At 44.4% G+C, this 24,068-nt stretch overlaps 1 protein-coding gene across 5 annotated transcripts in view; it reads left to right on the plus strand.

The window, feature by feature from the left end:
• Positions 1-24,068, plus strand: part of lamb4 (laminin, beta 4) — a 117,020-nt gene that overhangs the window by 54,917 nt on the left and 38,035 nt on the right. For 3 of the 5 annotated variants that reach the window (XM_040004125.1, XM_040004126.1, XM_040004128.1), the window contains 11 exons: positions 697-914; positions 1,149-1,245; positions 4,408-4,771; positions 7,350-7,501; positions 7,866-8,092; positions 8,897-9,094; positions 9,520-9,664; positions 11,878-12,085; positions 14,428-14,563; positions 14,651-14,818; positions 14,946-15,099. In XM_040004125.1, the coding sequence (XP_039860059.1) occupies positions 697-914; positions 1,149-1,245; positions 4,408-4,771; positions 7,350-7,501; positions 7,866-8,092; positions 8,897-9,094; positions 9,520-9,664; positions 11,878-12,085; positions 14,428-14,563; positions 14,651-14,818; positions 14,946-15,099 (2,067 nt within the window). Of the gene's footprint in view, positions 1-696; positions 915-1,148; positions 1,246-4,407; positions 4,772-7,349; positions 7,502-7,865; positions 8,093-8,896; positions 9,095-9,519; positions 9,665-11,877; positions 12,086-14,427; positions 14,564-14,650; positions 14,819-14,945; positions 15,100-24,068 lie in introns of those variants that run through there. The other 2 variants (XM_040004127.1, XR_005691996.1) reach the window with 2 other exon arrangements.

Genomic DNA, 24,068 nt, shown 5'->3' on the forward strand with positions numbered 1-24,068 from the left:
GTTGTGTTAGCAGTATAATGCAGCTGTTTCTGTCCTGGAGCAGTATCCACTTTACCATAAAATATCCATATTCATGCTGTAGGCTGTGCCACTATTTTCCTTCTCCTGCACACAAACTGAAATTAGCTGATTGTCCAAGTGCAAGCAGAACCGATAAGTGTGATCGATAGGCAAAGCATTTTTTCCCCTTTTTCTTAAGGACATGACTTCATGATATCAGGTACTGTTTATCTGCTGTAGATATCGTTTTAGGCCTCACACTTCTTCTTTAGGCCTTCGCTTTTCCATTGTCCTCTGGTTTTTTTTTTTACAAAGACATGCTGCTCACAATGCCAAAATGTGCAAACTTTTCAGCTAACAGGTCTGCGAGAATAAACTTGCTGGTGCAAAAGTACTATTTCATGCTGTCAAAATGTGTTGTTTTTTCAATTAAAGCTGTGAAAATGCTAAGGAACGTGTTATGTGTTTTTATGACAGGCTGCTAGTAGCAAAGTATCTAAAGATCCTGTTTAAAACCTGATTCTTACTGGAACCATTTTAAAGTTAAACTGCAGTTTTGAAAGAGGGATGAATGCTTCCATCATCAATAATCTTCTTGCATAATTTTTCTTCTTTATTGGTCCATCTATATACCCTGTATTTCTTTTCTATATTTCACAATGTTCTGACAAACACTAAAATAAAAGTATTTTCCAGAATGCTCCTGTGATCGACGGGGGACTCAGGAGACTCGGTGTCCTCTGGGGAGACCCTGTTTCTGTGATCCCAGGACAGGACAGTGTCCCTGTAGGACAGGTGTGATAGGTAAACTCTGTGATGAATGTGAGGACAGATACTGGAATCTGAACATAGCCTCGGGATGTCAGCCCTGCAGCTGTGACCTCATCAAATCTATCTCCAACATCTGTGACAAGGCAAGAGCTCCACAGCCAGTGTCGGCGTGTGACCACAGGGTTCAGTTTTCATTTATCATTTAGGGTGTGAAGCTGTCACTCTGCTACTCCTCTCACCTCAGAGAAACAGCCTTGTATGTTTGTGTGTCCATTTCAAGGTTGTTTTTATTTCAAATAAAAAACAAAATTATAAATAATAACCTGCAGTAGATGCTGATGGTTAAACTTTGAATGAATGTGCTGTGACATATTCAGGTAACTGGACATTGTCCATGCCATCCTGAGTTTGGAGGAAGGCACTGTGACGAATGCAGAGAAAATCATTTTAGGAATCCAGACCTGCAGTGTATCTGTGAGTAATATTTCAATGTTTCCTTTAAGTGGACAATTCTTCTTTTCTTTTCTGACATATGTCTCCAGTGGTGTTTATTCATATAAATCAAAGGAGCTTGCAAAGAAAAGCGTCTGGACTTCTTTAAGTTACTTGAAGACGTTTCACCTCTCATCCGAGAAGCTTCTTCAGTTCTAAGGTCAAATGGTGGAGAGTCCCAGATATGAATCAGGAGAAATGGGTTAAGAACTTTTCAGACAGGATTCTCACTGAACCTGAAAAGAGAGTATTAGCCAAAGGACTCAATTTTGCCATTTCTCCACAACATTTGCCCATAGTGGACCTCATCACAGCCACAGAATCTGCCATACGGATTAATAAATTATCACAGACAGAAGCAGAGCAAATCAGGATGAAAGTCTCAGCCACGCTCTCCAGTGCCAAAGTCCCTCCATCCAACCTCACAATACAGGAAAAGAAGGCCGTCGCTTCCCTGAGCAAAGACCACAACATCACTGTTTTACCAGCTGATAAGGGAAGATGCACCGTGGTCCTAAACACTACAAATTACCATACAAAGATCACTACTCTCCTCAGTGACAACAATACCTACGAAGCCTTAAAGCGAGACCCCACAAGCAGCTACAAAAAGAAAGTTATAGCTTGCCTTCAAGACTTTGAAAAGGACAAAATTATTGACCGCCTTACATATCACCGTTTACCCAGGGGATGCCATACCCTGCATTTACGGACTTCCTAAAATCCACAAGGAAGCGGTCCCACTCAGACCCATAGTCAGTAGCATAAACTCAGCCACTTATAACATTGCTAAACACCTTGCTACCATCCTTGCTCCTCTCGTGGGGAACACCCCACACCACATCAAGAACTCCACCGACTTCACCGACAAGGTCCAGAAACTTACCCTGGATCCAGATGAAACCATGGTGTCCTTTGATGTAGTCTCTCTCTTCACTTGCATACCCACCACGGAGGCCGTGGAGACTGTCAGCAAACGACTACAAGAAGACAGCTCCTTGGAGGACAGGACCAACTTCACACCCGATCAGATTTGCACACTGTTAGACCTCTGCCTCACCACTACATATTTCAAGTACAACGAAGGCTTTTACAGACAAAAACATGGCTGTGCCATGGGCTCCCCCGTGTCACCTATTGTAGTCAACCTTTACGTGGAGGAAGTGGAAAGGAAGGCTCTTGGCTCTTTCAAAGGAAGAGTACCCAGCCACTGGTACAGATATGTGGACGACACCTGGGTCAAAATCAAGACACAAGAAGTGGAATCCTTCACTGCGCACATTAACTCTGTGGATAAAAACATCAAGTTCACCAGGGAAGACACAAAGGATAACTGTTTGCCTTTCCTGGACTGCGCTGTGCACATTGAAGAGAACGGCAACCTCAACATCGAAGTTTACAGGAAGCCCACACACACGGACCAGTACCTCCTCTTTGACTCCCATCACCCTCTGGAACACAAACTTGGAGTAATCAGGACCCTACACCACCGGGCAGAACATGTTCCCTCTAAGCCTGAAGGGGAAAAGAAGGAACACACACATGTAAAGGAAGCACTCAAAATGTGCGGCTATCCTAACTGGGCGTTCTTAAAGTCAGCAAAGAGGCACAGAAAAGAAGATCAGACACCAGCGAGGGAGGATAAGAAGGACAGACGCAACAACATTGTCATCCCCTATGTAGCCGGTGTATCAGAAAAACTCAGGAGAGTTTTCTCCAAGCATGACATCCCAGTGTATTTCAGACCCAGCAACACGCTCAGACAAAAACTGGTTCACCCGAAAGACAAAACGCCAAAACACAGACTTAACAATGTGGTGTTTGCTGTACAGTGCAGCGAGGAATGCCCAGACCTCTACATTGGAGAGACCAAACAGCCACTTCACAAGCGCATGGCACAACACAGAAGAGCCACCTCCACAGGACAAGACTCAGTAGTCCATCTGCATCTAAAGGATAAAGGACACTCTTTCGAGGATGCCAATGTTCACATTTTGGACAGAGAGGACAGATGGTTTGAAAGAGGAGTGAAAGAAGCCATCTATGTCCACTGTGAGCGACCATCTTTGAACAGAGGCGGTGGTTTACGACACCAACTGTCTGCCACCTATAATCCAGTTTTGAGATCCCTTCCCAGACGCCTTAACGCCCACTCACATCCTGGGCCATCTGATCTCAGGAATTCGCATGATAAGGTGGGGCCAGGTTTCACAATGAACTCACCCGAAACCCTGGCTGATTGGGACCCACACCCAGTTTCACACCTTGGCTCAGGGGATTAGAGGATCATCAGGGGGTCCTTTTGTCCCTCTGTGGGGGGAAACTCCCACTAGGTTTATATCTGGGACTCTCCACCATTTGACCTTAGAACTGAAGAAGCTTCTCGGATGAGAGGTGAAACGTCTTCAAGTAACTTAAAGAAGTCCAGACTCTTTTCTTTGCAAGCTCCTTTGACTACGATGACCTGGATGACTGAGAACCTTCACAGACATTCATATAAATAGTTCCAAAGTTTCAAATATTGAGGGCAGTGAACCAAAAACCAAAAAAAAGGGTGTGGACTGTTCTGAACACTCATTTTATCACACTTTTTATACTCTTTGATCTGCTTGATGTCGCAGGATGGGGATATTCTTATATGGTCACTGTAATAGCTGCACTCAAAACACAACATCCACATCTACCACTTCTGTCTTATTTGGAAACTTTGCACTGTTCCAGGAAGAGCGCATGTCAAAGACAGGGTGTGGAAGAGAACCAGAGATTAATATTAACTAATAATTAAATGCAGACAGGTGTATAAATACATCGGTGCATCCTGAGAATCCCCCAGCAGCCTAGACAACTGATCCAACCCTATCTATATGCTTTAGAACAAAGGAAAGTTTGAAGCCTAATCTTGAAAGTAGAGATAGTGTCTGTCTCCTGAATCCAAACTGGAAGCTGGTTCCACAGAAGAGGGGCCTGAAAACTGAAGGCTCTGCCTCCCGTTCTACTTTTAAGGCATAGACACACTGATTTATTGAGTTTACAGTTTATTGGGGGAAAGTGTATTTTAAGTAGCAGCAGCGCAGGTCCTACTTTAACCTTTTCTAAATCCCCCTTGTTTTCATGCGAAGACACCATGTTTTATCTTGTTTTCAGCTTGTGACTGCAACCTGGAGGGAACCAAACAACCATCACGTGACCCTGAGACTGGCAAGTGCATCTGTCGGGCAGGTGTAAGCGGTGTATTCTGTGATGAGTGCACGCCCGGCTTCAATACATTATTCTCAGCCTGTGAACCGTGCCATCCCTGCAATGCACTCTGGACTCAAATTGTCACTGATGTCCAGCGAGCTGCCCAGAAAATGAGGACCCTTATCCCTCATAACAATGTACAGCCCACAGATAACCAGCACCTGCAGGAGATGATTAACATGCACTCTATGCTGGACAGCCTGGCCAACCTGAGAGTAATCTCCCCACCAAGCGTGGAGAAACTGGAGAAAATGTCTTTGAAGGTTAGGTAAGTCATGAGTGGATGAACTTAAAAGGAACTCCACTAATGCTAAATGTAAAAATATACAGTATACTGGAAAACTCTTGAGTCATCCCTCATTTCTTTATATTTTGCTTCCAAGGAGCCAGACTTTCCTGTAATTTTGTAAAGTGTTTTTGAGCATAGTTTCTGAAGGTCTTTCAAAGTTTTTCTTTGGACATAGGCTGCTTTTTTACTCATTTTCAGTCCAGTTCTTGTACCTGACCAGATTCAGAGGAAGGAAATTTGATATATATCTGAAGTGCCAGGCCTAAAAAATTTGAACATTTCAGATGAACAGTGTCTAAAACGTCATGTCCTTAAGAAATGCCAAAAAATGTATTAAACTAAAATCTGACGGACTGACAAATTTAAAGGAGGTGGTCAGCATTAAGATCTTTGATAAAACTGATGAATGCAGAAAGGTACCATCAGGTTTGATCCACCATACAAAACCATGTAATACCAAAACACACAACAGAATACTGTTAGACATGGAGTTGCTTCCCCATAGCCTGCACATCAACAATATTTAAGCAGTGTGGGATCATCATCCAAAGAAGCACTTTGAATGTCCTTCAAGAAGCGTGGAGAACTCTTTCTGTGGACTAAAACAAATTACAGAAAGCTACCTCAGAGAGCTCAATCTGTGCTGAAGAATGAAGGTGATCATACCAAATACCAGAGGTTGTACCAAGTCATTGTTTTGCAAGTCTCAAGTAAGTCTCAAGTCTTTATCCTCAAGTCTCAAGTCAAGTCTCAAGTAATGTCAGGCAAGTCAGAGTCGAGTTTCAAGTCACTGGTGTAAAAGTCCGAGTAAAGTCACAAGTCTGAAATTTTGAATTTCAAGTCCTTTTGAGTCTTTAAAAAAAAAAACTAAAAAAGCATGTTGCCGTTATATGCTAAATGTAAATATTAGACCATGTAATTTTTAAATCTGTGTTTTTCTCAACACATGACAAAATAGTGAACTTAGAAAATACACACAAATTGTGAAATTGCACCTCTTTAAAATGCAGCTCAATTAAATTTAGCTCCAAGAATAATTTTCACCGACAGTTCTGAGATAAGCTGCATGTTATTCTTGGATGCGGTTGTAGGACCGGCTTTAAAATCCCATGACAAAAATATCATACACATTAAAAAAAACTGCATCACCAACGTAACCTGGACAACATTTGCTGGTTAGATGAAGTCAGCTATCTCATTGTAGCATATTTATATGCATATTTATAATCATACGGTTCTTGGAGTGAGTGCATACACTCATAAAGTTTAGTAACTTCAGGTCACTGCAACAAGCCCAGGTACAGTTTACCGACGGATGGGTACAGGACTTTGAAATGCACCGTGTAGAATGAAAGACCATCGTACTTATCATAAGTTTACCAGTCTCACAAATCGTCGTCATAAATACACATTCGTTAACCGTTTATTAATAGGACCTTTGAGCTCAACGGTAATTAATTAGTAGTGGAAATAATTTCTGGTTCGCATTACAGAAATGTAGCAGTGACAATAATATTGTATGCTGTAATCGCACTGGGCAATTAGTGATACAAAACAACTGTTTTATCCTGTGAATAAAAGTATATGTTTTTGTCAGTGTACCATAATAACAGAAGCGAAACGCAATATTGTGTCAGGACAATTCACTATTTCTGCACAATAAACAAAGAAGCATAGCGCGACAATTTCTGTTCAGCGCCAGACTTGCTTGTAACCTATATCACCAATTATGTTATGAAAATGACGCATTAACTACAACAGCAGACTGACCTTTGTGGAAATGCTTGGAGCAGACTAACATGTGAGCTGGAGTGTTCTGGGACGTTATATTTGGTCTTTGAATGGCCGCAATCCAGGCCATCCGTCGCCTCTTTGTTACTTCGGAAACATGGCTCGAACAATTTCTCTTCAACGACGTAATCCAATAACAACCAATCTCTTTACCCGTCGGCTTCCCGTGGCTGTCATGCGACCGGCTATTGCAGTTAATAATACAACAGTTTCTTGCTATTTTTTGTGTTTCTTTTTATCGCTGTGTGACTGATTTCAATTGAAAGCCTGGGTGCGCTAGTACCGCTTGCCACGAGTTCCCAGAATCCTTTGCGGTTTTACCCCTGAGTGACGTCACATTTTCAATCTCTATATAATATGCATGTTAAATTTTATATTTGGGGTGAAATATCAAGTCTTCTCAAGTAAACCGGTTCAAGTCCAATTCAAGTCCCAGGTCATTGGTGTAAAAGTCCAAGTCAAGTCACAAGTCTTAGAACATTTTTTCAAGTCAAATCTAAAGTCATAAAATTAATGACTCAAGTCTGACTCGAGTCCACACCTCTGCCAAATACTGACGTTCAAGTTTGTTAGAATTGTGCAGTCTGTTTTTATCTATTTCAATTTATGGCTGCATGTTTCAATAAATAGTCACATATTTGCCTTTAACTTAGCAAAATATAAAGAAATGAGGTTGACTCAAGACTTTTTCACAATACTGTACAATCAAAGAGCGCTCAGGAAGATTTAGCTTATGCGGAATAATCAGAGTGTATTTATCTCACAGGAAGGTGAAAGATGCCATCGACACAAATGTGATCCTGATTGACATGTCTCCCCTCTTCAACACTGAAATTGACGACATTCATCTAGAAATCATGAACCTTAAGAAGAAACTCACCAGTGTGCCAACTGATAACGTAAATGACCAACGAAAAGGTACAAAGATTCCTTTTTTTATATGTTTTGTTTTTAAAACCACTTCCGTTCTGGTCACATCAGAGGATTTTAAACATCTTTAGATAAACTACACATGATCCTTTTCTGAGTTTTTGAAGACTCCACATTTAAATTAAAGATCAGGACATGCATGGTCTTAATGTGAAGCTAAATACCTAAAAATGTTCACTTATCTCTAACAGAAAGTGAAGAAACATAAATATTCTCAGAAACTGCTTTCATGGTTCAGTTAAAAACAGAGCAGATCTATTTGTCAGGCAATGAATTCATCTTTTTAAACATAAACCTTTGTTTTCATCACAGAGCAGATTTCATGTTTCATGATTTCACTTTCTCTGCTTAGCGCGTGTCTCATCTGAACCTGTTGTAGAGCTGTTGGATGAGATCCAGACGCTTTACAGATTCTTCATGTTGGAGGATGAGAGGGTGGGAAATGTCAGCAAAGCTGTAGAGGACTCCATGGACACCAGACAGGAAGTCAAACACAAACTGAGCATGTGCAATACAGGAGACCTTGCACTGCTGAAGAAGAAGGTCACAGAGCTGAGTGTGGTTCAGCTCAAACAGAAGGTGACTATCTTTACCAAAAGATAGAGATAAAGATATCTTTATCTTTACCAAAGAGGTTTGAGTTTGAACCTGTGGTGAGGTCACTGACTGGGAGCAACTCAGCTCCTATAAAACTGGAGGGCATGGTGATCAATAAATTCAATAAATTTTTAGCCAATGATTTAAATGCAGTTCAATTCAGGTTTATTTACATAGCACCAAACCTTAAAGCTGTTGTCTCAAGGTACTTAAATCACAATCACAGTTCAGCAGATCAGAGTTGATGCCAAACTCAGCAGACATGTTTAGTTTACAGCACTCTCCATTAGAAAACCCGAACACTTAGACAAAATGTCGAGCGTCTCCTTGCCTTGAGCAAACTACACCTGTTTTAGCCAGTACCGTCAGTTCACACAGGTACACCTGAAAACCACTGGCACATTTCCTACAAAGAACAAACCTATGAATTTCGTTTGACCCAATGATGTTAGGCAAGACATCACCAACACCAAACCTACCTTTCATTAAGTCAAGATAAGATGATGTAAACATGGAAATTGTTCTTTGTTGGAAAATGACCAATCTAGAACAACCAGATGCAGTTTGTCAACAAACAAACAAACCAAAAACCCTACAATGTAAACATTGAACTGTAAGGTTATATGACTAATATATCACATGAGTAGCTGCAGGATTAAATGAATAGCTGATTGTCCTGTTGTCTCAATGCTGCTGTGAAAATCATTGATTCCATATAATCAAATCAACACTGACCGCTGGGTAAATGTGAATACTGTTTAAGCCATTTGTTGTGATGCGATAAAGGTCTGTGGCGATCCAGGTTTGGAGGACTGTTCAGGGTGTACTGGAGCTCTTTGTGGGCGTGATCTGGGGAAGAGGAAGTGCGGAAGTCTAAACTGTAAAGGAGCTGTTCCTGTCAGTGAGGATGCTTCAAAGACTGCAGAGAAGCTGAAAGACCAGCTCGTGAATTTGCCTTCCAGACTGCAGGACACCAAGAACAAGGCAGGTCTATACTGGAAACACTGGTGAATGCTGTAATCTCTATGGGAGTGGGTGAGGGTTAAACACAGGTTAAACCTGCAGGCTTCTTACGCACCACATTGGTTTGGAAGTGTGTTGGTGGTGTGTTGTGGTGTCATTTGACGAGACCAGTGAGTTTTGCATCTACATTTCTTTGATATTTGTGTGTGATCGACAGAACAGTAGAGCTCTTCCTGTTTTACTTTTTTGGATGAACAAACAGAAATGTTATTTTCAATTTGATGACTCAAATCACACTTTCTTTTCTTCCTCACAAAGATGTTTTTAATTTTGCAGATGCTAGTGTTGTAGCATTATAAACTTACATGTAGACCAATTACCATAGTGTAATATTTCACATCCCTCTCCACAAACTAAATCTTTTAAAAGGTGATTTCTTTTGTCAGATCAATAATGCCAATGAGATGACTTGGGATGCCAAAAACTGGGCCAGAGATCTGCAGGACCAGATCAACAACAATACAAACTCGTGTGTGAGAGAGAAAAACAAAATCAGAGAGCTTATTCAGCAAGTCAAAGACTACCTGATGGGTCAGTGCTCACTCCACATTCATTAACTTATTGTTTAAAGTTGTAGAGCAATCATGTACAGTGTGTTCTTTCTCAGCCTGCAATGATCATCAGATCATCTCACTTTCCTCAGTGAGACATGGATCATCATCAAATCAACAGATTTAAGAGACAGTAATTCAGATCATTTATAAGCCACATAAAAGGACAGATGTGGAGGTCCTGTAGAGCCAGAATAGAATAGAATAGAATAGCCCTTTATTGTTGTTGTACTTGTACAACAAAATTGTGGGTGCTGCACACCAACTCTGCCAGAATAAAATATAAATAGTAGACAAATAGAACTAAATGATAAGTCTCAGTGTAGGTCCTTAGTCAGGTCACGGAAGCCTAAGGAGTTTGGAAAGAAAACAACTGGACATCTTTAAGTTTGTGAACATATTTCATCCAAGAGGCTTCACCAGGTCTAAAATTAATTGATGGATCATCCCATGTATTTAAACTGTAGTGGGGGTTGTTCATTAAGAGGGTCATGGGTAGATTCACCTGATCCAGCCCTAACTATATGTGTAAACATACACGGCAGACCCAGTGGCATTTTGATACTTTTTATTAATGCTTTGACGGTTGCTGTCCACAATACTCACAGAGCTGCAGCTCTACTGCTGCCCGCTCAACATTATCACAACAACAACGCCAACCACAGGACCCAGTACAATATTCAATTCGGCGGGGCGTGATTGCGGATGCCGTGCAGGTGCGCCCGCCTCCTCTGCATGGCACCGCAATCACGGGTGTGCCATGGGCTCCCCAGTTTCACCCATCGTGGCCAATTTGTACATGGAAGAAGTGGAAAAGAGGGCTTTGCTATCCTACCCTGGAACACCACCAAGCCATTGGTTCAGATTTGTGGATGACACCTGGGTGAAAATCAAATCTCAGGACATACCACATTTTACGGATCACATTAACTCGGTGGACCGACACATCAAATTCACCAGGGAGGATATGAAATAATTGCAGGTTAGCCTTCTTAGACTGTGAGATTTCCATCAGTAATGGGGGACATCTAAAAGCTGACGTGTACCGTAAACCTACGCATATGGATAAGTATTTAGTCTGGTCAGAGGGCCCGGTGGCGCCAGTGTCCGGCAGCCTCGCCTCTGTCAGTGCGCCCCAGGGTGGCTGTGGCTACAATGTAGCTGCCATCACCAGTGTGTGAATGTGTGTGTGAATGGGTGGGTGACAGGATGTGTAAAGCGCTTTGGAGTCCTTAGGAACTAGTAAAGCGCTATACAAATACAGGCCACTTAAGGCTTGACTCTCATCATCCACTGGAGCACAAACTGGGTGTCATTAGGACGCTACAGCACAGAGCTAACACCATCCCCACTGACACAGTGGCCAGGGAAGCAGACGAACATCACATGAAGAAGGCCCTGAGTAAATGTCGTTATCCCAGGTGGACTTTTGTCAAACCTGGGAAGGCACCTAAACAAAGCTCCAGCTGATCCAGGAGAGAAGGACACCTGCTGTCTAAGTGAAAACCTGTAGTAGTGATCCCGTACGTGACAGGAGTATCGGAGCAGTTGAGACGCATTTTTTTCTAAACACTGGGTCTCTTTGGCTTTTAAAAATTGGTCCACCCCAAAGATCGGGTCCCCCGACACAAACAGAGTAACATAGTGTACGCTGTTAAGTGCAGGAGGATTGCCAGGATTTATACATCGGGGAAACCAAACAACCTTTGGCGAAGCGGATGGCAAAACACAGAAGAGCTACCTCGCCAGGCCAGGACTCTGCAGTCTATTTACACCTACAGGCCAGTGGACACTCTTTCAAGGATGAAGATGTACACATCCTGGACAGGGAGGAATGCTGGTTTGAGGGCGGAGTCAAGGAGGCCATTTACGTGAAAAGGGAAAGACCATCTCTGAATCGAGGAGGGGGCCTAAGGGTACATCTGTCGCCATCTTACAATGCTGTGATTGCAGCCATTCCCCAACTCTCTGTGAATGGTGTAAATTAGGCTTTATACATGTAGTGTTTCATGTCCATTTTGAACCAGTACCCACCAGATGGTAGCAAAGTACAGGATGGATCCTTTGAAGTCAGAGAGAGAGAGCGTGGCTTTACAGAGAACGTTGGTGCTGTTGTGATGCTGCTGTATGTGAGTATGTAATGTTTCTCTGCAGGAAACCTTTTCACTGCTCTTCACATTTCCTCCCTGACAGATGACATGGTTCCTCCAAAGGACACTGAGAAAATGGCACAAGCAGTTTTGAGAATCGAGCTCCCACAGTCACCTGCTAACATCCAGTCCATGATCAATAACGTCAATATTTTGTTGAAAAATGCCACCAGATTCCTGGAGGACTTAAAGAACCTGGACAAGCAAGCCAAGGCAGCCATAGACCTGCAGCAGGAAGCTTTGGAACTCAAGTCAGTGCTGAGAGCATACAAATGACATAAAAGTTTAATTCAAACCAAAAACTTTAAACTAGAAACTATAAATGAAATACAACCTTGAGCCTAAAACAGGGGTGGGGGTGCTCCAGGCCTCAATGGCCAGTGTCCTGCAGGTTTTAGAAATGTCAGCTGATTTAAATGGCTAAATGACCTCTGATAGCTTTAACTAGGCACAAACCTATTGCTACAACAACCGAGACAATGCACTACAATGGCAAAAACAACACACCAGACACCAGAGCTATTTGTGTGATCTCGTGCATGAGGGAGGTGACCGGGATGAGCGCTGTTCCTGCCACTCAAACGCCAGTCACTATATGTCAGCCCCTCTGTAGTCTGCTCTTTATTGTGGTTACATGAATATGCATAGTCTCATTAACATATAACATATCAACCAGGCATGCGGTCCGCCTAAACAAAGGGCTCTTATACTCAAACAGATACAAAGTAGGTGTCCTCCTATACTATATATCAGAAAGAGAAGGTAAGACCTCTATCATGACCTTAGGACGTGTGGTATGCCAGAGCATTCTGGAACGCACATAGAGTCTTTGCAGACTACTGAGGATCAGACATTATATCATTATGCAATCGATTATATACCTCTCAGCATATATGATTATATGTTTCTAAGCACTAACAACCTCCTCAACATGTCTTGAACTTCTCCAGAGGCCTGGTAATGAACTAATCATGTGATTCAGGTGTGCTGACCCCGGGTGCTATCTAAAACCTCCAGGACACCAGCCCTTGAGGCCTGGAGTTGCCCACCCCTGCCCTAAAACCACCATCAGCTGCAGTCCCACTGACATCCAGCAGAGGCTCCAGCAGGGAGTCATCCCCATGTTAAGACTAGGGATGGGTATCGTTTAGGTTTTATCCAATACCGGTGCCAAACCAGTACTTTTGAAATGGTGCCGGTGCTTAAACGGTGCTCGAACCGGTGCTTAAAGAATGGAGAACACAAACTTTGTCCAAAAATCTCTTATGTTATTATTTTTAGCAGTCTCTTTTTTTCTGCAAAATGATAACCAGGTTAGCCTTTTTTGCAGCTATAGGGCATATATGGTATCACTCTATCAAACAAGAAGACAGCCGCATGTAACTACGACGGTGTTTGCTGGTTCACCTTACGTGCATTAATGTAATAACGTGGTTAGCCTACTCAACGTAAATTACACACGAACAACATTAAGCTACTCACCCAGAGAAGAACGGCTGCTGCTGCATCATCATCCGTCATCATTTCTGCTACACTGGTAGGGCTAGGGGCCAGGACTCTCCTCTTCGGGTTCTTGGGGGATGTTGCTAACTCCGGGTCCGATAACAGGCAACCCACCCGCAGTAGTTGTGCTCGGTGTGAGGTCTCGCAGCAAGCTATCAAATACGGTGCATTTCTCAGCTTTTAAAAAAATGCTATACGCCGCCAGGTGTTTCATCAGATTCGAGGTGTTACCTCCTTTGCACAGTATCACAGTATCAGCTTAAAGCACTTGTTGCAGGCTGCTGAGTTTGCATCTTTTGCTGTGAAGTACAGCCAGACTTTTGACTGCTTCGCCTTGGGCATTTTTAATCTGTAGCTCTGCAATCAAAGACCGTACGCACCTGGACCCGCCTACTATCCTTGGAAAGGTAAAATGATTGGCTAGAATCCAAAGTGTATGACATCTCAAGAAAAAAAAAGCACCGAAATGTGCGCTGCTTTTCGGTCTGGTTACTACCGTTTATGTCAGTGCCATAATGGCACCGGATACTGGTACCCATCCCTAGTTAAGACTTTACCACAGATACGTCCATGTTTACTCTTTTGATTTTAGATAATTTGCTCTGTCTCATTTGTGTTTCCCCCATTTTTGTCATCAATGAAAGAATCTATAGCATTTCAATATGGAAAAGGTAAGGACACAACTTCTCACTACAACGCTGTCCAACAGGAGCTTCATGATGTCATGAACAATATAATACCGCGACTGTGAAGATGACCTCAGACAGTATCAGAGGCCATTTTTCATTTTTAGTCTTTCAGACGAACATTGAGGAGTTTTGGACACATCCACAGCTGATCTGTGACTGCATGAAACATTATTTTTCTTCATGTGTTTTAGATGTTTTTCTCAGGCATAGTGAGATGCTTTCAGTGCTGAACTGGTCCTTCGGATCTTCGGCAGCAGGAGCAGGATCAGCTTTCTGAGTCTGAGTGTCACTGCTCTCTGATGTTTTTACTTCCTGTCCTTCTGATTAGTGATTTATAGGTGGAACACATATTTGTCCTCTTCGTGTTCTGAACCTTAATCATCTTTGTTTATTGTATTTAGGGAGCAGATGGAGAACACTGATGTGAAGAAGATCATTCAGGATATTTATGAAGCAGACAAAGCTCAGGCCAAAGCTAACAACCTCTTGGAGAGAGCGAGCAGAAACAAAGATGAGACCAAAGACAGGATCCGAGATGTAAAACATCCAAAATATTTCACATATGACCTCTGAGACGTTTGTTCAGCCTGATGCTGATGTGCTCGTGTTTGTTTTCTGTTTCAGGCTGAAGATACACTGGACAACATCGAGGAGAGGCTCATGATTCAGACCAAAGACCTGCAGAAAGAGATTGAAGCTATGAAGGACAAAACTGAAGAGAACAGAGAGACAGCGAGAGAAGCCAGAGAGGTGGCAGAGAGCGCTTTAAACATGACCACTGATGCAGAGACGGTAAAAACACCAACAGACACATTTATATGTGTTTGAGGCTTTAAGATAAACTTTGCACACAACTTTGAGTCTCTGTTTTCAGTTTCAAGTCTCAGATGAAAATCAGAACACTGTTTCTGCCCAACAGGAGCTTAGTGATGTCACTAAGCAGTTTGAGGTTTTAAAGCAAAATCAACAGAATCAGGAGGTCAAGGGTCAAGCTGCTGGTCGACTGAAGAACATCATGATGGAAGCTGAGGACATGAAGAGACAAGTGGAGGACAAACTCCAGCAGATACAAGGTCAGACCGCTGACCTGCTGGTGTGTTTGAGGCGTGATAGGTGTGACCTTCAGATAAACTCTGAGGCACTAAAATGTCATTTCTGTCATCACTGGACAAAGTAAAATCCCTGTCCCCATCACAGCTTTGCTTCTGTGTTTAACTATTGTATGTTTCCGGTCATGTATCTCCACTCCCACTTCTATATATAGATGCATAAATACAATAATGTTTATTTCGTAAATATAACTGAAATAACAAGAAAAAAGAAAAACCTTAACATCAAGTTTCGTGATTATCTCTATGTCTACACAATGTGTATGCTAGAAAATGAGTAGGATAAAGTTTGCACCTTTTCTGTTCCTACCCCCTCTTTTCAAATTCCAGTATTTACAAATCAGTATTCAGACTTTGACATTATATAATCCATACATATTTAACTGTATACAAGTCTACTCATATACAACACACACATAATTTAAGCTTATAAACCAAAACAACAAACTACAATTTTACATAAACTAAGCACCCAATGGTTAACACCCACTAAATCTCAAACTAAATCAAGTGGCTTTATTGTCATTCCAACCTTGTGCTGTGGTACAGTACACAGTGAAACGAATTCCTCCATATGGTGCTACATATAACAGACAATAAGCACAGGACTACATAAGGTGCAATGTGCAAAAATTATTAAGAGTAATGCTAATAATAATAATGATACATTTTATTTCTAGGTGCCTTTAAGGCCCTCTAGGTCACCTTACAATAGTACAATAACAGTAACAACAATACAATATATTAAAATATAGTAAAACTAAATAAAAACACAAGTTAAATGAGAAAAAAAACAAGCATGAAAGTATAAAAGCTAAGCATGGTAAAAATGCACTAAGACAGAGTCATAATGAAGGGAATGCAGTTCTGAATAGATGGTTTTAAAATGCAATTTAAAAGTGAAGAAACAGTTTGTGGTCTGGAGATCTGGTGGAAGTGCATCCAAAGTCTACCAAAGGCTCTGAGTCCCATCAGGCGAGCAGGTGGAACAGACAGAAGGGAAGCTGAAAAAGAGCCGAGTGTACGAGGGGGTGAGTATAGGGCTTTGGAATTGATGTAACGGCACAATGTATTGTGGGTGCACGACGCCACATTTGAAGGGCACGTATCAAAACAAACTGTGTTGGAAGGAAGATTGCTACCAACCATGCTTTAAAAACAGCTCAAGAGAAAAAGGACCGTATAGAGACAGGTTGCGTCTGGATGCAAAGAGATTGCTCCAAAGCCCTATGTATGGACAAGATCAGATAAATATGGAGGAGTGAGGTTATGAAGCACTTTGAAAGTATGAAGCAGGATCTTGAAATTGGCACAGAGGTGAACTGGAACTGGAAACCAATGGAGCTGTTTAAAAACAGCTGTTATATGTTCAGTGGATCTACTTCTGGATACAATACGAGCAGCTGTAATTTTGAACTAAGTGCAATTTATGGAGGGATTTATGAGGTAGACCACAGGGAAGAGAATTACAGTAATCTAAAAGAGATGTGACAAGAGCATTGACAAATATGGCGGTACTGTTTGGAGTGAGTGAAGGACGAAGGCGGTTAATAATATGAAGATGAAAATAGGAAGACTGAGTGATATTATTTAAATGTAAAAAATTGAAAAAAAAAACAAACAAACAAAAAAAACAAAGACAGTGCAACACCAGACAGAAGGATACAGGCACAAGACAGTGCAACACCAGACAGAAGGATACAGGCACAAGACAGTGCAGACACAACGGTGTTAAAGAAACATGCAAAAGACTATGGTTTCTCGTTTGGCTCTTGGCGAAGGCGGTCGCACTTTTCTCCTCTCCTCCTCTCTCTTATCTTCCCTGCTTAGCTCTTATGTCCTTGTCCAGTCTCGTGTTTTTTTGTATTACTTTCCCTGGAACAGTCTCTCACAGTCTGTTCTCTAAAACCTAAAAGAGAATTATGGATTTGATCAACTGGTCCCTGAATGCCATTGACACCCTTTTCTCAATGAGAAGTCTGGGCTCGGGAGAGACTGAGTGTCTGGATGGTACTTTCCCTGCCGGACGATGGATGGGTGGCAGAAATGGAGAATCGTGTGCCTGGTGGGACTGTCGATCGAAGATGCTTAAGATATCTACCTATTCGAAACCATGATAACAGGGTTCTTGCTGATTGGAGCTGGCTTGGCCCTGGCTTACTGTTCAAACCCCCACAAGGCTGGCCGCTGGGATTGAAACGATGGGACGAGGCGTGAGTTCTCAGAATGGGCTCACTGAGTGCAGCACAGATAAGATCTTGGAGAATCTTACGGCTGCCGTGAATACTCAGAATAAGACCTCTGAGCGCAAGTTGGATCACATCTTGGAGCAGCTCACTGCGGTCATGAGTTCTCAGAATCTGCTCTTTGAGCACAAGAATGACAAGACCACGGAGCGCAAGTTTGATAACATCATGGAGAAGCTCGCGGCTCTGCAACGGGAGATTGAGAGTCCAGTGTCGGAGTGTTAAAGAACAGCTTTGAAATTCTCATGAGTTGTCCGCATAAAAGAAAAATCACCATCATAATGCGGCTGTCCCTTCAGCGCCAGCTGTGGGCTCAAGGCTGGAGCTGAACAAAAACACCCTGATAACGACTGTGTTTAGACTGTTCTTTCCATTCCATGCAAGGCCACCTGGGTTGGCTGGAAGACTGTTTACTTAGCCTGATAGGGTGAAGGACACTGTCTCAGCTAAACTCTGGACATGCACACACATACATCAACACTGATATGCACACACTCATCCCCCCTCCCTTTCCAAACGGCTTCGATGCTTGTTCCCTCCTGGAGAACACGGCAGGTCTGGGCCCACGCTGGAATAATAGCTGCAGGGCAGGATGGCTGCTGTGTTTGCTTCGGATTACTCCTCACCCCCTACTCAACCCTGTGGCTTGTCACGTGCTCCATAATGTTGTGCTGTGGACATTTATGTGCTTTCTGTGCAGAGGAGTTTTTTTGTTTCCTCTTCTCATGCTGTCCTCCCAGGAGCCCAGCATGAGTAGAGGTCTCTTTTTTTGCTCTTGTACTTTCCCATTGTAGTGTACATTTCAGTGTTTTTCTGTAATGCTACCGATCTCTGACCTGTATCCCCATGTGATGTCTGTGTTGTGTGTGTAAGGTCGGGGGGGGGGGATCCCATTTCAAATTCAAATTCAAATTCAAATTTTATTTGTCACGTACACAGTCATACACAGTACGATATGTAGTGAAATGCTTGGACAACTGCTCGTGACCTAAAGAAAACAAAAAAGGAAAAGGCTATGAATAAGATAGGAAATAAATATGAAAAATTAAAAAGGGTAAATTTAACTAGGAAGGAATAAAATATAAATTAAGGTTAAAAATGAAATAACTGTACAACACAAATTAGAATGAAGGGTAAATTTAACTTGGAGAATAAGATAAAATATATAAATTAAAGTTGAAAATAAAATAACTGTACAACAAAATACACAATATAGAACTATATAAGAATGTATGAAGAAATATAAATAAATATATACACAATAACAGCAGCATATACACAATAACAGCAGCGTGATTTAAGTAATGAAGTGAAAACAATGTCCAGAATGTCCAGTGTGTGTAAGAACTGTATGTGTGGGTCAGTACTGTGTGGTGGTGTGATTGAGAGACCGTATTGCCTGCGGGAAGAAGCTCCTCCTCAGTCTCTCTGTGTTGGTCTTCAGGGAGCGGAATCGCTTTCCTGACCTCAACAGAGAGAACAGTCTGTTGTTGGGATGGCTGAGGTCCTTCACAATCTTCCTGGCCTTGGTCCAGCACCGCCTGCTGTAGATTGAGTGCAGGTCAGGGAGCTCGGAGCGGATGGTGCGCTCAGCTGACCGCACAACCCTCTGTAGAGCTCGTCTGTCCTGCATGGTGCTGTTCCCGAACCAGGTTAAGATGTTTCCCGTCAGGATGCTCTCTATGGTGCACGAGTAAAAGTTCCTGAGCACCTTGGAGGGCAGTTGGAAGTCTCTCAAGCGTCTGAGGTGGTAGAGACGCTGACGGGCCTTTTTCACCACGGTGTTGATGTGACAGGACCATGACAGGTCCTGCGTGATGTGAACTCCGAGGTATTTGAAGCTGTCCACTCTCTCCACTGGGCACTCGTTGATGACACGGGTCTGGTAGTTCCTCTCCTGTTTAGTGCTGAAGTCCACTATCAGCTCCTTTGTCTTACTGACGTTTAGAAGGAGGTTGTTCCTCTGGCACCAGTTCTCCAGATTCCTAATCTCCTTCAGGTAGGCCGTCTCGTTGTTATCAGAGATCAGGCCCACCACGACGGTGTCGTCAGCAAACTTGATGATGGTGGTGGAGCTGGTAGTGGCCACACAGTCATATGTGTACAAAGAGTACAGCAGGGGGCTCAGAACACACCCCTGGGGGGCTCCAGTGCTGAGAGTGGTGGAGGCTGAGACATGTCCGCCCATCCTTACTGCCTGTGGTCTGCCAGTTAGGAAGTTGGAGATCCACAGACACATAGATGAGCTGAGTCCCAGATGCTCCAGCTTGGTGGTGAGTGTGGAGGGAATTATGGTGTTAAATGCAGAGCTGTAGTCTATGAAGAGCATTTTAACATAATTCCCCCTTCTAGTGTCCAAGTGAGTGACTGATGTGTGGAGGAGATGAGAGATGGCATCGTCTGTGGAACGATTTGGACGGTAAGCGAACTGTAGTGGGTCCAGTGTGTCTGGTAGTGAAGAAATGATGAAGTCTCTGACCAGGCGTTCAAAGCACTTCATCACTACTGAGGTGAGGGCTACAGGGCGATAGTCATTGAGAGAAGCAGGGTGGGGTTTCTTCGGGACAGGAACAATGATGGACTCTTTGAAGCATGTGGGGATCACCGACTGAGATAAAGAGATGTTGAATATCTCAGTGAACACAGGAGCTAGCTGGTATGCGCAGTCTCTTAGGATACGACCTGGGATGCCGTCTGGGCCTGCTGCTTTCCTGGTGTTCACTCTCTTGAAGGCTCTCCTTACTTCATGCTCGGAGATGACGAGCACGTTTCCGGTGCTGGCAGTATCTTCCTGTCTGCAGCCGTTAGCGCCGCTACCACTAGCATTGTTGGAGACCTTAGCTGCAGCCTCGAAGCGAGCATAGAAAGTGTTCAGCTCGTCTGCCAGAGTCACGGCCGCGTTCGTCATACCGGTTGTTGGTGCTTTATAGTCCGTTATTGTCCTTAGTCCCCGCCACAGGCTCCTAGAGTCACTCTGTTGGAGTTGTGACTCTAGTTTCCTCCCGTAGCGCTGCTTCGCCTCTTTCACCGCCCTCCGCACGTTATATGATGCGGCTTTGTACGGGTCCATGTCCCCCGTCGTGAGTCCCGTGTTGTAGGCAGCGGTGCGGGATCTCAGAGCGTCGCGGATGGTTTTATCCACCCACGGCTTCTGGTTGGGAAACGTTGTGATAGTCTTTGTCTCCACGGTATCATCCGCTAGTTTCCCGATGAATCCCACAACCGCTTCCGTAAACACGTTGACATCATCATCGGAGCTGTTTCTGAACATGCCCCAGTCTGCGTCATCGAGTGCGTCCTGTAACGCGGCCACCGATTGATCCGTCCAGCACGCGACCTTCCTCTGAACCGGAACTTCCTGTTTCAGCCTTTGTTTGTATTTTGGGATGAGGAAGATGGCGGCGTGATCAGATTTGCCAAAAGGAGGGCGGGATTGTGCCTTGTAGCCGTCCTTGACCATAGTGTAGCAGTGGTCCAGTGTCCTTTCACCTCTGGTGGGGCAGGAGATGTGTTGATAAAAGTTCGGCGCTGCGCGTTTGAGGTTGGCGCTATTAAAGTCCCCCGTCACAATAAGCGCAGCGTCCCGGTGTTGTGTCTGGTGCTGTGTGAGTGCCTCATGCAGCTCGCATAAGGCGGTGACCGTGTCCGCTTGTGGTGGAATATAAACGGCACTTACAATGACCGATGTAAATTCCCGAGGTAGATAAAAAGGATGACACATGATGGACAGTAGTTCCAGATTTTGTGTGCAGGAGCGTGTGAGAGGAACAACGTTCGCACTGTTGCACCAGTTGTTGTTCACCATTAAACACACGCCGCCTCCCCTTGACTTCCCCGAGTCCCGTGTCCTGTCCATGCGGTGAACCGAGAAGAACTCGGCCAGCTGGATGGCGTGGTCCGGCACCGCTGGGTTCAGCCATGTCTCGGTGAAGCAGAGGAGATTGCAGTCCCGAATGTCTCTCTGGAACTTTACCCTGGCCCTGAGGTCGTCAAGCTTGTTCTCCAGTGACTGGACGTTGGCGAGCAGGATGCTAGAAATTTAGAAACGATTTAGAAACGCTGAAAACTAACTTAAAAAACAAAGACAAAGAAAAAGTGGTCGGAGCAGTCGTGACGGCAGCCGACCTCACCGGCGCCACCTTCTTCACTGCAGGGCAACCTGCATGTGGCGAATAAAGCTTTGATTGTGCAAAGAGTCACTTGGTGTATGAAGGTGTGTATGTGTGTATATGAGGTGTGTGTGTGTGTGTGTGTGTGTGTCAGGCCAGTCACTGAGTGTTCAGGAGTCTGACAGTTTGGAGGAAGAAACTGTTCCTCAGTCTGGCAGTGAGGGCCCGAGTGCTCCGGTACCTCTTGCCAGAAGGCAGCAGGGTGAAGTGTGTCTGAGGGGTGTGTGGGGTCCTCCACAACGCTGGTGGCTTCACAGATGCAGTGGGTGCAATAAGTGTCTGTGGTGGAGGGAAGAGAGACTCCAATGATCTTCTCAGCTGTTCTCACTATCCGTTGTAGGATATTGTGATCCGATATGGTGCAGCTACCACACCAGACAGTGATGCAGCTGCTGAGGACGTGCCCGATAGTCCATCGGTAGAGGGATACTAGAAGGCATCTCTGATCTTTGTAAAAATGTCATATTATATATATATATATAAAAAAACACCCAGCACGCCCCTGCGGGCGGTTTATCCTTCAAGCTCGGGTCCTCTACCAGAGGCCTGGGAGCTTGAGGGTCCTGCGCAGTATCTTAGCTGTTCCCAGGACTGCGCTCTTCTGGACAGAGATCTCCGATGTTATTCCCGGGATCTGCTGGAGCCACTCGCCTAGCTTGGGAGTCACCGCACCTAGTGCTCCGATTACCACGGGGACCACCGTTACCTTCACCCTCCACATCCTCTCGAGCTCTTCTCTGAGCCCTTGGTATTTCTCCAGCTTCTCGTGTTCCTTCTTCCTGATATTGCTGTCATTCGGAACCGCTACATCGATCACTACGGCCGTCTTCTTCTGTTTGTCTACCACCACTATGTCCGGTTGGTTAGCCACCACCATTTTGTCCGTCTGTATCTGGAAGTCCCACAGGATCTTAGCTCGGTCATTCTCCACCACCCTTGGGGGCATCTCCCATTTTGACCTCGGGACTTCCAGGTTATACTCGGCACAGATGTTCCTGTACACTATGCCGGCCACTTGGTTATGGCGTTCCATGTATGCCTTGCCTGCTAGCATCTTGCACCCTGCTGTTATGTGCTGGATTGTCTCTGGGGCATCTTTACACAGCCTGCACCTGGGGTCTTGCCTGGTGTGATAGACCCCAGCCTCTATGGCTCTTGTACTCAGAGCTTGTTCTTGTGCTGCCATGATTAGTGCCTCTGTGCTGTCTTTCAGTCCAGCTTTGTCCAGCCACTGGTAGGATTTCTGGATATCAGCCACCTCCTCTATCTGCCGGTGGTACATACCGTGCAGGGGCCCTGTCCTTCCATGATGGTTCCTCGTCTCCCTCCTCTTTCTTGGGTTTCTGCTGCCTGAGGTATTCACTGAGCACTCGGTCAGTTGGGGCCATCTTCCCAATGTATTCTTGGATGTTCGTTGTCTCATCCTGGACTGTGGTGCTGACACTCACCAGTCCCCGGCCCCCTTCCTTCCGCTTAGCGTACAGCCTCAGGGGTGCTGGACTTGGGGTGAAACCCTCCATGCATGGTAAGGAGCTTTCTTGTCTTTGACGTTCCTGACCCACGGACCCCAAGAAGGGACCGGTCCCCTCCAAACTACCGACCAATAACCTGCCTCAGTACTACATGGAAGCTCCTGTCAGGCATCATATCGGCTAGATGAACAGGCACATGGGTCAATACATGAGTGGGCACAGACGAAAGGATTGCAAGAATACCAGAGGCGCAAAAACACCAGCTGCTGGAGCCAGAACAGTCAGCCGAGACTGCAAGACCAGACTGACCAACGCTGCAATGCCTGGATTGATTACAAGAAGGCCTTGACTCAATGCCCCACAGCTGGATACTAGAATGCCTAGAATTGTACAAGATCAATGGACCCTAAGAGCCTCATATCAGGAACTCCATGGGGATGTGGCGTACAACACTAGAGGCCAACTCCAAGCCCATAGCACAAGTCACCATCAAGTGCGGGATCTACCAAGGAGATGCTCTGTCCCCACTGCTCTTCTGCATAGGCCTGAACCCCCTCATGAGATCATTAACAAGACTGGCTACGGATACCGACTAGGAACGGAGCAGTTGTCAGCCACCTCCTGTATATGGATGACATCAAGCTGTATGCCAAGAGTGAACGTGACATCGATTCATGATCCAAACTCCAGATATAAGAATGAAGGCATTTGTCGTTCTGGACTGGAGAAGTGTAGTCGGATGGTAACAAAGAGAGGGAAGGTGTCAGAACTGAGGGATTGAACTACCAGAAGAACATTGCAGCATAGAGGACGTTTACAAGTACCTGGGGATCCCTGCAGGCAAATGGAACCTGAGAGAGGCCGCTAGAAAGGCTGCAACCACCAAGTCCCTGCAGAGGGGTCAGGCAAGTCCTGAGGAGTCAGCTGAATGGTAAGAACAAGTCCGGGCCATCAACACCTACGCCCTGCCCGTGATCAGGTACCCGCGGTGGGTATAGGCTGGCCAAAGGAGGAATAGATAAGCCACTGAAATAAAATGACAAGGG

This window comes from Simochromis diagramma, unplaced genomic scaffold, assembly GCF_900408965.1.
Source record: "Simochromis diagramma unplaced genomic scaffold, fSimDia1.1 OVJJ01000482.1, whole genome shotgun sequence".
Taxonomy (NCBI): domain Eukaryota; kingdom Metazoa; phylum Chordata; class Actinopteri; order Cichliformes; family Cichlidae; genus Simochromis; species Simochromis diagramma.